The sequence below is a fragment of the Pan paniscus genome, chromosome 3 (genome assembly GCF_029289425.2).
Source record: "Pan paniscus chromosome 3, NHGRI_mPanPan1-v2.0_pri, whole genome shotgun sequence".
Taxonomy (NCBI): Eukaryota; Metazoa; Chordata; class Mammalia; order Primates; family Hominidae; genus Pan; species Pan paniscus.
In genome coordinates, this window is record NC_073252.2 from 167,794,964 (window position 1) to 167,810,388 (window position 15,425).

A 15,425-nucleotide genomic window follows, 5' to 3' on the forward strand; every position below is an offset into this window, starting at 1 on the left:
TTAATGGGTAGAACTAAATATACACCCAGACTTGCCGGATTGCTGTGAACAGCCACCAGATGAGCTGTTTAAGCCCATGGAACAACTGAGAGGGGTACCACATTATTACTCCAACTACACTAATGTTCGGCCTCTACAGAATTTTATTTTATGCTGTTATTTTTTTTTTTTTTTTGATACACAGAAGGCACGTACTTTTTCAAAAACTGATCTGGGTTAAATCACTGTTTTTCAAACTTAAAAACAAACTATAGGCCCAGAGATGCCATCTTCATAAAACTTTATTTTTAATGGGGCATAATATTAAGAAACTATTCTTGAATCTCCACACTTTGTTCACATGGTATGTTTTTCTGATTAAAAGTAAAAATAATACAAAATAAAGCTCTCAGAAATATACTGTTTAAATTGCCCAGGGTCATCAAATCATTATTTTAAAAAATCACTCTAATATGGAGATGAGATACTGTTGATATCCTACTAAACATAAATGTTGGTTAAGCCTGATCATCAGAAGGGAGATACTCAAGGGACCTTTACTACAGTCTTTTAAAGAGAAAAAGAACCACAAACCCTTATAAAGGAGGAGGGAAAAAATTACATTAAAGGTTGTTCTCTATAGATATATAATTATCAAGCAAGATAAAAACAGGTCTACACATCTCTTCTCAGAACTAGAACATTAGACTTGGAAAAACTTGGATGTATTTTCATACAGGTTTTTCTTTACTCTAAAAAATGGAGGCCTAGAGAAGGTATGGTATTGCATACGATCATGCAATTAATTTAGTGGCTTAGAAAAAAAATAAAATGACCATGACTGCTAATAATAACCTCAGATCAGACCTGAGATTGTTTTCTTGGTTCCATAAAGCCAATTATTAAATTGTTCTAGCACTTGAAACATGCAGTGCAGGCTATTCTAATCACAGGTATATCATTTAGAAGAGTTTATTGATGTTTGAGCACATAATGTCAAATTCTTATTCTTATTCATTCATTCATGTATTAAGATAGCATCTCACTGTTACCCAGGCTGGAGTGCAGTGGCACCACCATGGCTCATCGTATTAATTGGGTCATTCTTAATTGATCAGAGAGACATTTCTCCAGAAATCTGATGATCCAAGGAATTAGCCAAATCTGGAAACTGAATAGAAATGGGACAGACACACTGATGCAGGGGCCTTTAGGCTGCCAGGCCAATCCCTAAAACGGATCACAATGCACATCAGAGGGTTACAATGCTGTATTCACATTTTTCTTTGATCTTTGACACCGTCCTTATTAGAGTCTATATTCAACCTAAGCTGGTACAGAAGCATCTCTAGCTGCTGTCTTTCTTTTCATTAGAATATTGTTCCAACATTTCCCCCCTTTAAAAAATTATGTCCTTTCAAAACATTCTTCCTACTCATTTGGAGTATGCATGTAGAGATTCGAATTTTCATTCTAGTCCAGTGAATTTATGTCACCTGCTAATCTGTAGATGGCACTACTTCTGCCAGCTTTCAATTGTTTTTATTTGATCTCAAGCCCATTTTCCAAGAAGTTCCTGATGTATTTAGTGTGAAGCTCCTACATTCAGAGTGAAACCAGGCAGGAGCTGATGGATGTCTGGAAGCCTGGACACATCAGTGAGTCAGAACTCTTTTTTGGCTAGAAAAATGGCTAGAAGATGCCATGTATCAGGGAGGTGCTTTATGGAGGTGCTGATCCCTGGCTGCCTGCCCACAAGTCCAGGCTGTGCGCGCTCTGCCTGGATGGAGGAAGCAAACCCTGTCCTCTCTGCAGCCCACAGAGCACATTGTCTATAAATCAGAGGGCAATCTTCTTAATATGCTTTCCTAATATGACTCAGGACCTGAAATAATTGTGAGTTTACATTTTCTTGCTAATTCTGGATCGTTTGCAAACCCGCAAGGCCTTGATAATGAAAGAGCCTTTCTCAATTCCTACCTCTCCCTCACATTTGATTGTGCACACACAGCTTCCCAACTGGCCAAACAAAACTCCCTTTTCTGGAACTGGGAGGGTAATTTCACATACAATCTTACAAAGGGTGGTTAATTATTTTGTGGTGGGACAGCTCATAATAAAGCTACTCAACTCACGATGAGCCTGAAGGATAGTATTAATAGTACCCAACTGAGACACAGAATAACTTCTAACAGAAACACATCAAGTGTTCTTAGCAACAGCCAGTGTGAAGAATTCACTGCAGGTCTCCTGCAGCCGTGGAGCTGAGATTTTAATACAGCAAATGGATAGGATCAGGTGCCTGGGATAAGAGATGGGTTGGGCTCTGAGGTTAAGGTCAAGAACAGAAATTCTGGGGTGATGTGTGAAGAGCAGATGAGTTTAGAATTTTAGGATTAAGACCCACAAGCTGGGAGTGAGGATACTTACTCCTTTCCTCCATTTTTTATTTACTAGGAGATGACGCCTGGGAGTCAGTTGGTCTCTCCGAGCTTCAGACCCATCTCTTAGGTCCTTTCCAAATCTATCATAGTATGATCATGACAACCAGGAGTAAGACTGGGGCTGGAAAAGGGAAGAAACGGTGAGGGGTACAGAGAAAAGGGAAAGAACAAGAGAGTTCTTGGTGCACTGCTAAAAATTCCATTGCAGTAAATACAACTGGGGCAAAGCACTGTGATGGCCAAGCCATTTGTGACTTGGCAGATGGCCACAGACACAGCTTGTGCACCACGCAGCCCGTAAGAACTTGTTCTCCATAGGCAAGACAACTTCTTGTGTGTCCCTTACATTCTGGACAATAAAATGAGGGAGTAAATGGATTCAAGCTCTGAAAGTATTAGGACGCCCCCCATTCATACCCTCTCCAGATGCCCTCATCTCACTGCAGGTGTGAATCAGCCCAGATTCCTCCAGGACTTCCTATATGGAAGACGGGCCGGTCCTCTTGGGCACAGCTGCAGGTTTCTCCCTCCAACTTCACCACCAGAGCAGCCTGGAGTGAAGCCTGAGCCTCACTACTTTTACCTTGTTACCTGGACTAAGAGTGGGTGGTGAACTTAGTGCCTGTAGCCATGCCACGGACCCAACCTTTCCTCTTCAGACCAAGAACTGCTGGTTGTGTAAATCCGAGCTGTTCCACAGGGGGTCTGACCAAGGCCCGTGTCTTTGGGCCTTGAAACCTTCATTTCACTTGATAATTCAGAGAGGCCTTGAGTCTACTCTGGCAATTTGGGAATGTAATTTTTATCATTAACATAATTGTCCCATTAAAAAAAAGAGTTGGTATTCAAATATTGTTGATTGTGCTTAGCACCATGCATTCATTACTTTTATTATTATTTAATGATTAGTAACAATCTGTGCATGGAGAATGTCTCAAAATATAATGAATATAAAACTCTAAAATTCTTAAATTATTACAATGTACATTTTTCCAGCAGTTCGTCATTCAGTGTAAAAGCCAGAGGCAGCCTTGCTATGGCCTGACAGTAGGCCTCTGACAGATTCACAGCCTCCATATCCAACCTCACTACGCTCGCTCACTCCCCCCATCAGCCTCCCTGGGCTCTGCTAATCCTGAAATGGGTAAACCCCGGCATCCTTGAACTTACCATTCCCACCATCTGAAATGAGTTCTGGGATACCTGGAACATTTCCTTTGGAACCCTCAGGCCTTCAACCAGCGAGGCCCTTCCTGGTCACCTATGTGAAACCGTGCCCACCCCATCATGCTCTACCTACCTCGACCCTGCCTTTGTCTTTACAGCATTAACTACTACGTGTTTACATACTGCGCCCCCATTAGGATGGGAGCTCCTAGAGGGCTGGGCTCCTGTCGTTGCCGCTGTTTACTGATGTATCCCCACTGTTCAGAAACACACTTTGCTCAAAGCAAACACTTGAATATCTGCGGAGTGAATTTATTCTACTTATATACCCTCTAAGATAGACCTATTACTAACTTACTGCTCGCCTTTGGTACAAATTCATTTCTTAGACAGTTTTGGAAAATGTCTGTTCTTTAACCACAGAACTAAGTATAACCCAAAATTTCTTTAAGTCAGTCCTCAGAAATGCATCATTTGCTTACAGTGGAATTTGAGAGGCTGGTGATAAAGACAGGCCTGTGAACAGAGGCTCAGGGTAACACAGAAGAGGAGGCGGAGATGCCAGAAATGTATGCTCTTGTTATTGTTGAAGTGAAAAGCAATCACCTACTTAATTTATATTTCAAAATGTCGCACAGTCCCTCATTCCTGTGTCTGTGGTTGTTTGATTAAGACCATTCAAATTCACAGCGTAGGAACTGGATCACCTAGGGTTTCCTCTTTCATCAGGATAAAATTTCATCTGTTTGAAAAGATGCACTCAATAACTGGAGAGGGTAGTTAAATAGTATTTCCTCCTTCCTCTTTACCAGCCCATTATCACAAACTGGAATTGCATCGTGAACACTTCCCTGAATCTCACATGTAAAGTGTCATTATAGGCTCTTTCACTAAGAACTGGATCTCGGGAAAAACAGATCAGAAGAGATCCTGTAATTCAAACCCTACTGGATTTAATTCTTAAGAGTGCTATGATAACTCCCCTTACAATTCACCTAGCATTTATGGTTTACAAAACACCCCCACAGATGTTATCTCATCGGAGCCTCAGCACCACTCTAAGGCTGGGACAGGCCTGTGATTCTGCCCACACAACAGCGTAAGAATCTGGGGCCAAGCCACCAACGCTGCAGGAAAAGTCCCTTGCAGAGCTCACATCTTCTCTCAGTCCAGGGCTCCTGTTACCTGCACACAGTGGTCACTGAGTGCCCACCAAAGCTTCAGCAACCCTCATAACAGTGTAGCTAATTATTTTAAAATTTTGTTCATAAAAGCAATATTTTTCAGAATTTTATTCCATCTTAATAATCTTCCTGACTTTAGTGGTTAAGATCAGTCTTCCACCTAAGTGTTTTTCAGTGTCACAACACGGCAAATTGTTGCAATTAAACAAAATCACCAGAAGAAAGCTGAAAATAGGGATTCAGTGGTTTCCACTTTGCTTTTCTCTCAGCTTCGATGGAAAGGGGCCCTGTTAGGCTGAGCACACTTTCCAGGTGATCTCTCCCATCTCTCCGCTGGGTAGTCACCTTTATCTAAGTGATAAACACAATTAGGAGCCAGTCATATCAATTAAATAAACTGAAAGTACTTATGAGGCCACTATTATCCACTTAGTACCAATTACTATGGGGATTAAAAACAGTTTAAGACCAGGCCTTTACCCCAAAGGTGCTTAGAATCTTGGTGACACCTGCACACAAAGCAATATGCAATTATGGGCTAAACTAGGTAAATGCCACAGAAATTCAGAGGAGGCCAAGCTGGGAAGGTAACAGAATGTTCCCTGGGGTTGGCCAAGACCTGAAGGATGAATAAAAGGAGACCAGACAGTTCTCCTAGCAGGAGTAATGGTTTAGTCTAGACAAATAAGGGTAGAAAGAAACACGGCACGTAAGTAATAAAAACCTAGGTGGCATTGGCTTTTGCAAGCATCATGCAGTGGATCTGCTGTGCAAGGCTGTCTGGAGAGCTCTGGGACAGCAGGGAACTCCTTCAGAAATTCTATTCCAGATGAGGGCCTCTGGGGCATCTTAGGAGAAATGATAAAGAGGACTTTGGAACATTTGATCCACTACTTAGGCACAAGAACTAACAACTCAGTGAAAGGAGGAGAGGTGGCCATAACTTGGAGGTAGTGATGAGATGCCTTCCAAAGGCAAGAAGACATCAAAAGTCCACTGCACGTCCTGGGTACAGAGGCACAATGAGAAATGACCAGCCTCCATTAAGGCAAAGGATGGTTAATACTCAGATGTTTTCTGGAAATGAATTTCAAGGTCCTCAAAAGTGTTTTGAAATGGAGAAAAACAGGTTACCTTTGAGAAGTTCTAACCAGAGCTGGACTCAAAGACCAAGTAATCTAGGATTGTCCAAACCTTGAAGAAAAACAAAACGACAACAACAACAAAAAAACACCTTCCCGCCAACGTAGGGCTGCCAGCAGAAATGGCAGGGAGTCATTAGACAGAACTGCAGGCCTGGCCGGGGGTGGGGCAGTGAAGCCCAGTGCCTAGCTTTAGCAGGTAAGCAGCAATTTTCAAGATGAACTTCATAACAGCAGCTGAGAAGCAAGAACGCTCACTGGTTACTAAAGAGTTTATGCTATCCACAGCCATCCTGGGCAGTAAAGACCTAACAGGAGGTGCTGGGAGCCAAACACTAACTTAGTCTTCACTCAAATACCTTTCCTTGCCTAGGACCAGGGAAAACGGGTTTTGAATCTTTAAGCACAGTTGCTGTTTATCTACCTACTTTCTTGCAGGGGTGTCTGGCCTTTGGAGAAGAAAGGAGTTGGATGGTCTCCTCAGGGTGGTCATTACTGCCACAAATATAGAGCCCTTGCTAATTTCAAGAAGGAACAGAAAGGTACAGATACAGCCTGGTGCCATGGCTCATGTCTGTAATCCCAGCACTTTGGGAGGCAGAGTCTGGAGATAGCTTGAGGCCAGGAGTTTGAGACCAGGCTGGGCAACATAGCAAGACTTCATGTCTCCAAAAAAATTAATTAGCTGGGCATGGTGGCATGCACCTGTAATCCCAGCTACTCCAGAGGTTGAGGTAGGAGGATCACCTGAGCCCAGGAGTTTGAGGCTACAGTGAGCCATGATCATGCCACTGTACTCCAGCCTGGGCAACAGAGCGAGACCTCATCTATATACACACACATATGAAAGGTAGAGACTCGAGAACAGATGGATCCTATCTTGTTAAGAAGAGGTACTGCTTTCGTAAACCGATGAGAATGATGTGAATTAGTCTCAGCCTGCACCTGAACTGGGTGGGTCCCAGAAGTGGACAATTCTGGAGCACTTTATTCGAACCCATTTATTTCCTCAAGGAGCAAACCCTTCCCTTATGATCTTCCTCACACCATCAGCAAACTCAAATCCTCAGTGGAAGGAAGGGGTTGGGATTATACTTCAGTATCTGTTCAGCAAGTTTTCCTCTTTCCTGTTGACTAGAGTCAATTTCAGCACAGCCTCTAAGTAAGTTACAGTCTCAATCCAGAATTAGGAAAGCCCAACCCACAACAACTTTCTTTCAGTCTCATTAGCTAGTCCCCAATGCTTCAGTCCAAAAGCTGAGGGTCCATCAGGGAGTTAATTTCTTCTTTTATGTCTCTCTTACAAAGTCTGTGCCCTGTGATAAGGTTCCGACTTCTTCCCTCGCATGTGGTGCTGTGTGTGGGGCTTTGCAGCTCCTCCCCGGCCTGAAGTCCCTTTTGGTTAAGCACAGGCAGTGGAAGTTAGTCTCTCTGGTGCTGCAAAGTCTTGCCTTTGGTAGGAAGACCCCTGAGAGATGCTCAGACCCCACTATCCTCGAGACATATTTCTGCTGTACCTGAGACAGAATCTGGTTCACTATAAAGACATTGTTTAAAATGTCCCCTTTCCTTCCCTGCCCTGAGAAACATATCAATCACTGAGTTCTAATGATTCTCACTCCTCAATATTGGGCTGCCACATCCTGGGTTTCCCCTGGGTTATGTGCTCATCATCTCTACTGGACTCCTTCCTTGCCGACCTGCCTCTAGTCTTGCCTGCCTCCAATCCACGTACCATGTCATTACTAGAGTCAGCTGACTCTGAAAGATCTAAAACATATTCCATGTCTTCGTTGTGTCAACAGTGTGAAACTCAAGTCCTACGCAGGACCTAGGTGATTCTTCACAGTCTGACTCCCATCCACCTCCCTGACTGCATCTCTGGAGCCTCCCCCTCCCCCCTCCCTCCTCCCATCCCCCCAACCCCAGCAAGTTCTCTTTCCTCAACTCCCAGTAGTTCCCCATGGCACCACCTCCAGCCACATTCCCTTCCTTACCTTGCACATCTGGCAAACCCCTAGCTTTGAGGTCTTGGTTCAAAAGCCCTCCAAGACTCCCAAGGTAGCCCCAGACACTCCTTTTCTCACCACCCTTTACTCATAACTTCCTATTTTCGCTATAATTATCTTTTTGCACATTTGACCCTTCATTAGATTAAAATCTCAGGTTGTCACTACCTGTTGAATGAATTAATGAATGAATGGAATATGGGCTTGAGAAAGGCTGGACACTGGTGCATGGGTGACTGATGCAGTCATGAGGAAAAATAAGTCACCCGGAAAGAACACAGAGGGCCACAAGCAAGACAAGAGACCCAGGTTAGAACGCAGGGAAAGCAGAGGACAAGCTCTCGGAGAAAGAGCAATAAAAAAAAAATATTGGGAATAGCTAAGGGCACAGTATTCCAAAGGCCACAGCAGGTGGGCCCTCTGCACTTCTGTAGAGCCTGACACAGATAATCCAATTAATTACATGGGAGTTGTTTAAAATGCCTCCTTTCCTTCCCTGCCCACAGATAGAGTACAACTCTACCACTGAGTCCTGGTGGTTCTCACTCCTAAATATCTGGCTACCACAACCTGGTTTTTCCCTATTAAGATTTAAGAGAGAGGGAATGGTTTACACTGACCTAGTACTTTACAATAGAAAACAATTTTTTTTGCATCATTCTATGAGAACATTTGGGTAAAAATCTTATGAAGTCATACAAATGGATGCTAGCTATACAATATAAAGTTTTGTTTTATTAGGATAAATTTTAGTCAAGTCTTACTGTTGTTTCCAGCGTCAGATACTGCTAACCCAGGCCTTCTTTTACCACATTGTCTGAAAAATTTGTTTTTCTTACATGCAGTTCAGTTTCAATTCAAAGCCACTCTTATAACACTAAGATAGAAGAATCCTTCAGTTTAGGATTTCTGGACACAGAGATGTCAATTTAACCAAGAGACAACACATTTTTGCAAGGTAGATATTGAGGCCTCGTACATAAGAGAGACTAAATGAATATGTTTGAAAAGAATTACTAGATTTCTAATATTCAAACCCAAAAGTTAGTTTATGTAGTATTATAGCTGTCAACTCCCACATCCCCCAACACCAACGTCAAATATGGAGCCCATCGCAAACATTGGTGATTGATTGTGGCACTTTCCCAGCTGAACCAGTACAAGCCCATGACATTGCAAGCAGCTATTACCAACTGGTCAGAGTTGGCCCATGTGAAATCTCATCATTCTCAAGTTAATTATGTTAAATTTTAGCTTTCACAGCTCCTTGCTCACGTGTGCATGGTACGCAGACAGCAGAACAGCTGATTACTGTTAGAGGACAATGAGCAGAAACAAAGTGAAATGTGACTTGCCTCTTCTGCTTTATGATGTCCTTCTTATTGTGAGTAAAAGTTTTAAGCTATTAATTTCATACATGCATACAAATGCTGCCATTTCAGATGAATCCAGAGACCTGAATTACAGCATGCTGGTTCCAGACCTCTACTGGCCACTGACCACCTCTTGTTGGACTTCCTTTATCAAGCTGCCCTGTGAAACCTGGGGTTTAGTTATCCATTGCGTTTTTAGGAAGTAAATCTGGCATCGGTCTGTTCCATTTCATGTTCTGGTTTCCCATATTTTCTCTATAATAGGACAGAATCCAAACTCCTTCACATGACACTGAGCTCATCACAGTAAAAGGACCACTTTGTTCCCCTCCTCCTGCCCTTGCCTATTAGTCCATTGCACCAAACCTTTCAGTGGATATGGCTGTATTTGCTTTCCATGGTTCCTGTAACAGATTTCCACAGACTGAGGGATTTAACATAAATTTATTTTGCAGTTCTGGGGCACGGAAGTTCAAACAGGTCTTAACGAGCCATCATTCAGGTGGGCCCAATGTAATCACAAAGGTTCTTTCACGTGAAAGAGGGAAGCAGAAGTCAGCGTCAGAGTGATGCCCCAAGAGAAAGATTGGACTGGCCGCTCTGAGCTTTGAAGACGGATGGGGCTACAAAACAAGGAATGGGGGTGGCCTCTAGAAGGTGGCAAAGGCAAAGAAACAGATTCTCCCCTAGGGCTTCCCAAAGGAACAAGGCCCTGCAGAGTCTCTGACTTTTGCCCACTAAGACCCACGTTGAACTCCCACACCACAGAAGTGCATTGGGCCCACCTGTATAATCCTGAATAACCTCCCCATGGCAAGACCCTTAACTCAATCACATCTGCCAAGTTCCAAAGTGGACACCTTTGGTGGGGGGCATTATTCTGCCTATCCCAATGATGTTCCTTCTTCCTGGAGTGTCTACTCTGCTTAGAAGACTTCTAATTCTTTGGGCATTCCTTAATGAAATATCATGACTTTTCCCATGGAAATGTCACTCCAAGCATGAGGTCCTCTCCTCCTCCAAACTATGGGGTTCATTTCCCCACCTCCTCAGTCCCATGTGCATCCCTCTCTGGAGCACTCATCCTGTACTGTGTTTTATTTGTCCTCAAGCATATCTCCCTGACTCGACTGTGACTTACTCTTACTCATTTTTGTGGCCTCAGGAGTCTAACTATAAAAGTTTGTGGAAAAAAAATAATGTGATATTTTAATGAGTAAAGACCTCAGGTGGAAGCAGAGGCAAGACCAATACATTCATAGGACTTCTGTTTGGAGCATAACTTATAAACTACTTCTGATAGCTCTTAAGTGGTTACACCATGACATAATCAACCAAACCCTTTGTAACCATCTTTCAACCATGCCAGGGAGGTATTATACCAAACTTAAAATTAACCACTGGCATTTTAAGGCCATTTCTAACCGCAATGTGATATGCCATAGATTGAAAACATTGTCAAAGTTTTAAGTGTCCTCCTGGCCTTGGCTAGGAAAGACAAGTCACACCCTAAGTGCTGGGTTAGATGCCAACTTAGGGGAGTGATAGTATCTGCATGATTTCTAAATTCCAAAAACTAACACTTGTTTAACAAATCTGGCTAGGCTGTGTTGAGGTTAAAAGCAACTTGGCTACAATATTTATTTGTATTCCAGTATCTAAAAGTTCTTGCATTAAAAAGTAGAATAAAAAGTCCAAATTAAGCACAATTTAAAATGCCTCGAGTATTTAAATTGCAAGCCAAATAGGAATTGGATAAATTAAGGTCACAGGGATTGGGGGGTAGATCTATTTTTAAAGGGAGTAATTTGCTGTAAATGTCTAATGTCACCAACAACATCATACAGTCTAGAAATCTAAACACATGGAAATAAACCTAAAAATCACGTGCCTAGCAAGTGAGCTGCAAGAACCCAATAGTTAACTACAAAAGAGAAGAAATGATCACCTTTTTTGGTAACATGCCTACAAAGTCTATTTTTTTCTTCATGAGCAGTAATAAAACCCCTTTTCAACCTAACTCCTGTTGTTTTTTTGAGTTTTAGGTTAGGGAAATGTGGACTTTTTGAAGCCAAGGGCAGTATGTAAGTAAGTCTTTGATTAAATTTCATCGTGTCTCTTAACACTGAGAAAATACTTAGGATTTGTACTTAGGATTTGTGGATCGAGAAGGGGGCCTATTGATCTGTATTAAACCTCACATTCACAAAAAGTAAACTGAGGCCTTGCTGCTTCCTCCAGGTCAGGAGGAACCCAAGGCTAAGGGGAGACTCTAGCTACTTCTACTGGGGAATGTCACCTGAGGATATGAGACCTGCTGTTCAGGATAAGGTGTACATGCAGGCAGTACTTCATGAAAGATTTTAAACTTGATACATTTTTATAGAAAAGAGAAGCACAATTATTCAATATTTGTGTTGGAGTTTTCAAACTTATTTTTCTATAAATGTATTTAGAAATAAATTTAGGATGAGTGAACATCACCAACCAGACTATTTGGCTAAAATGGGGGACTGCAGGTTCTAATTCATAAAAATGGTAATCATGTTGTTGCTACTGCTGTTGTCTGGATGTTTCAAGCCTTTCCTATTATTAAACCTCGGTTATGCAGCATCACAGGACAGAGCCAACTCTATACTGGGGGAAGTCACCCCAGAGAGTATCCAGAATTAGAGCTGGAGCCATCTCAGGCTTGCAAGCAAGCACCAACCTTAAAGCCTACCCACAGCTCAATGAAAAGTCAATGCATTTCTAAAGTCTATTAAGGTCTATAAAGAATGTAAACAATTGTTTTGTAATAAGCTTAATGAATAAAACAACTGAACCCACTAAGTGGTACTTATAGAAAAGAGGCTTGAGAATTTAGCTTTAGTTAGCAGAACTAGTTCCCACTAGAACAGGATTGTTTATCTTGCCCCTATTAGATACAATAATCCTAATAGTGTTAATGGTACTAAATGTTTTAGGAATAAACAACTGTAGAAACCACACTGGGACCTACAAATTGCACTTTCTGTGTAAGTAAAATGTCAGAAGAACTACACTGTTATAACTTATGGTCTCATGAAAAGACATTTTTTTCCATCTTGTATTTCATCTTGAAGGATTTTACTATGTTCAGCATAGTAGCAACTGAAAAAAATGTGTTTCATCTAGAAACAAAAGTGAGAAAACTACAAAAAACACTGAGCTTCTGCAATGCTCGGTTTCCAAGTTTTTAACATTAAATCGAAGATAACGCAAAATAAAGATTGCCACAGTAACCAAACTTTTCTGCTAAGTATCCTTAAAAATAATGACAGTTCGATCGTATCTTAACTGTTTTCTACAATGTGAGCAGATAATACACCTACAAACCTTTTTTTGCTACCTTGCTTTAAAAAGCTTGCAAGTTTTTTTTTCAGGGCTGGAGAAGACAGCTTAATGATCAAGCTTAAAATAAATCGGTTCTGCAATCACTCTGTATTTTAATCCGATGAAGCACGTTTCCCCATTCCACGCCATGAAGCAATTCGATGTCAACTTGTTATGGAGTCAAATGCGACAAACTCCGAGAGCTTCAGTAGCGAGGCGGCGGCTCGCAGCACCCACAGCCGCCCGCACTCCTGCGGCATCAGGACACGGTGCCCTCCCGACGCGGAACCCGCATTCACGTTCTCCGGAGCCCTGGCCAGCGCACGCTCCTCCCTGTCCGGGGAAACTGAGGCACAGCGCTGCGAGAGATCCAGAGCCCAGCGAAAGCCCCCACGGCTGTTCGGCGTCCCCTTCCCCCACGACACCTAGGAGGCTCGCCGGCAGCTGGCAGTGGATTCCGCGCTCCTCGCCCTCGGAAGGTTACGGTTCGAGCCCGGGATGCGGCAGTCCCCAAACGGCCAGCCCCCGCCCCGCACGGATCTCGAAGCATCCTGCGACCCCCTGGAGCCCGCTGCCCGGACCCTGCGGCGTCTCGCGGCGCAGCCTCCGCCGCAGTCTCAGCCAGCCCAAACACCCGAAAGTTCCGCGGCCCCGGCGCCGACTCGGCCGCCGACCCGGTGCGGGGCTGGCTCCCACCCGTGCCCCTCCGCCCCGGCCCGCCGGGCGCCCCCGCTAACCTGACACCGCCGCGCCACTCAGGTGGCCGCCGTGCACCCCTCGCCATGGCCAGCCCGACAGCGGCCGCTGCGCCGCACTCTGCGCCGGACGCCCGGTAGCGCCTACTGCGGGCGAGCCGCCTCCGCCGGCGCCTCACAGCGTTGCGAGCTGCGCCGCCGGCTGCCGGGGAGCGCGGAGCTTCCCACCTACAGGCGCCTGGGCCGGCCGGGGCCGAGCATGCCCAGTGCGGCTCGCCGGGCGGCGCGGAGGCGCGGGTATAGCCGCCGGGTTTTCGCGGCAGCCGCGGGCGGGGGCAGCGGGGCGGGCGGTGCGGCGCGAGCCAGTCGGAGCTGCGGAGCAGCCCCGCGGAGGAGCCACCGGAGGCTGTAGTTGCCGGGGAGTCCCGCGTTCAGTCCGCTCAGCCTCTGGGCCGGGCCTCGGCGGCCCCCAGAGCCCCACACCCGCAGGCCCAGGGCCTCCGCGGCAGCGCGGGACTCTCACTCCGCTCTCTCTCCCGCCCGGGGCTTCCACCGCAACTTCTGTGGGCGTCGCATCGCACGCGTGTTCAAGGACACCCAGGAAAAGGCTTCTTAGGGTCCCATCCTGGGGCGCTAAATGGGAACCAGTCAACCCACCCCCAAGCCTACCCTGTCTCCTTGCAATCAAATGCAATCACGAGCAAACCACCTTGCTTCCGAAAGCTTCTCAGGCCTTCCCGGGCGACTGCGCTGTAAGTCTTAAACGTCTCTTAAAGCAAAGTCCACAGATGGAAGAGTCTGGAAGAAAACCCAGCGGGCCGTTCCCTGGTGACTTTCTGAGTGGTGGGGTTCCAGGAATTTTTTTTTCATTTTCTTTAAAAATATTACTTGTAATTTCCACGTTTTTTCTAATGAACCATAAGGTGATTTTTTAATTAAAAAGTAGAGTATTCTAAAATTATTAAGTACCTACAGAAGTTTCGCTACACGATCCTGCAATGTTAGTGGCTTCTTCTCCTCCTTATCTCCCTTTTTTTTTTTTTTTAATTTTAAAAGAGAACAGAGACTCTCAATTTCTGGGGCGGGACCAGGCTCCTTCCCCCGGCTTTTTAGTGCCCGCCCTCTTGGCCACACCCCACTCCGGCCTTTTTACTCCCGTACCGCCCTCTTCCCGGTGGGTTGCTGCGAAAACCCGGAAAGGTGGACTTTCCACATTGACGCTCCCGGCGGCTCCGGCAGCCAGACTGGGCATGTTCCGCCGCCGGGTCAGGGATTGCTGTGCCAAGAGAGGAGCTTTAGCAACTCTCAGTCTCTCTGCTCCTCTCTGTTCCTGGCAAACTGGCAAAGTAGTGCCTCTGACCCCACGCCCCGAGGTCGGACCTGCAGAAGTGGGTCGGGACCAGACTGAGCATGCTCCGGGCAGTGCCAGGCTGCCGCACGCGGCTGCATCTGGTTGCCCAAGGTTGATGTAGCCGCGGTCTCTCGTCACGACATCGAAGCTCGGGAAACGGATGGAAGCAGGGCTCTAGAGAGGCACGATTGCATCGACACGTGGGCAGGTCGCCCATGCCAAGGGCCATGTTGGTGGGTGGGTGCGTGGGATCTGTCGTATGAGTGAGTCAAAGCCTGATTTTTTCCCCCAAAAAGATTGAAATGAGATATCATATTTTAACATTAGTTTTATGGCATCTTGAATAGCAACACATTTTAGCTCAAGGAATTTTTCAGCTGTCCTTTTGAGAAACGTAAATTTTCTTTGTTTTTAAGTATTTAATAAGCATTCTTTACAATTGCACCACAGCGCGAACTTTCCACCTGCTTTATTAATTATTACATTTGTGTCCCCACTATTAAAATATTCCGCAGTATTATATCCCGTTTTCTTCTCCAGCATTTCTGCATTCACTCTGACTCTATTTCCTCCCCTCCCCCATCTCTTTTAAATTCTCAGACAACCTGCAAAATGCACTCTTGCTATCTTAGAAACCACTTGAGGTCGGTGTGGGGAACTTGCTTTTAATTCTCATTTAGAGAAGACAGTACTGAAATGGAGAAAAGTCACAGGGAAAGTACTTTTA

The 15,425-nt window shown here is 44.8% G+C and overlaps 1 protein-coding gene across 10 annotated transcripts in view; it reads right to left on the reverse strand.

Annotated features, from left to right (window-relative positions):
- MFAP3L (microfibril associated protein 3 like) overlaps nucleotides 1-14,638 on the reverse strand; it is a 40,915-nt gene extending 26,277 nt beyond the window's left edge. For 2 of the 10 annotated variants that reach the window (XM_034959417.3, XM_034959411.3), the window contains exon 1: nucleotides 14,057-14,637. Coding sequence is in view for 1 of the 10 variants with exons in the window: in XM_034959408.3 (XP_034815299.1) it covers nucleotides 13,390-13,436 (47 nt within the window). In the remaining 9 variants the exon portion in view is untranslated. Of the gene's footprint in view, nucleotides 1-13,389; nucleotides 13,645-14,016 lie in introns of those variants that run through there. The other 8 variants (XM_034959416.3, XM_034959409.3, XM_034959415.3 and 5 more) reach the window with 7 other exon arrangements.
- Between the last annotated feature and the right edge of the window lie 787 nt (nucleotides 14,639-15,425).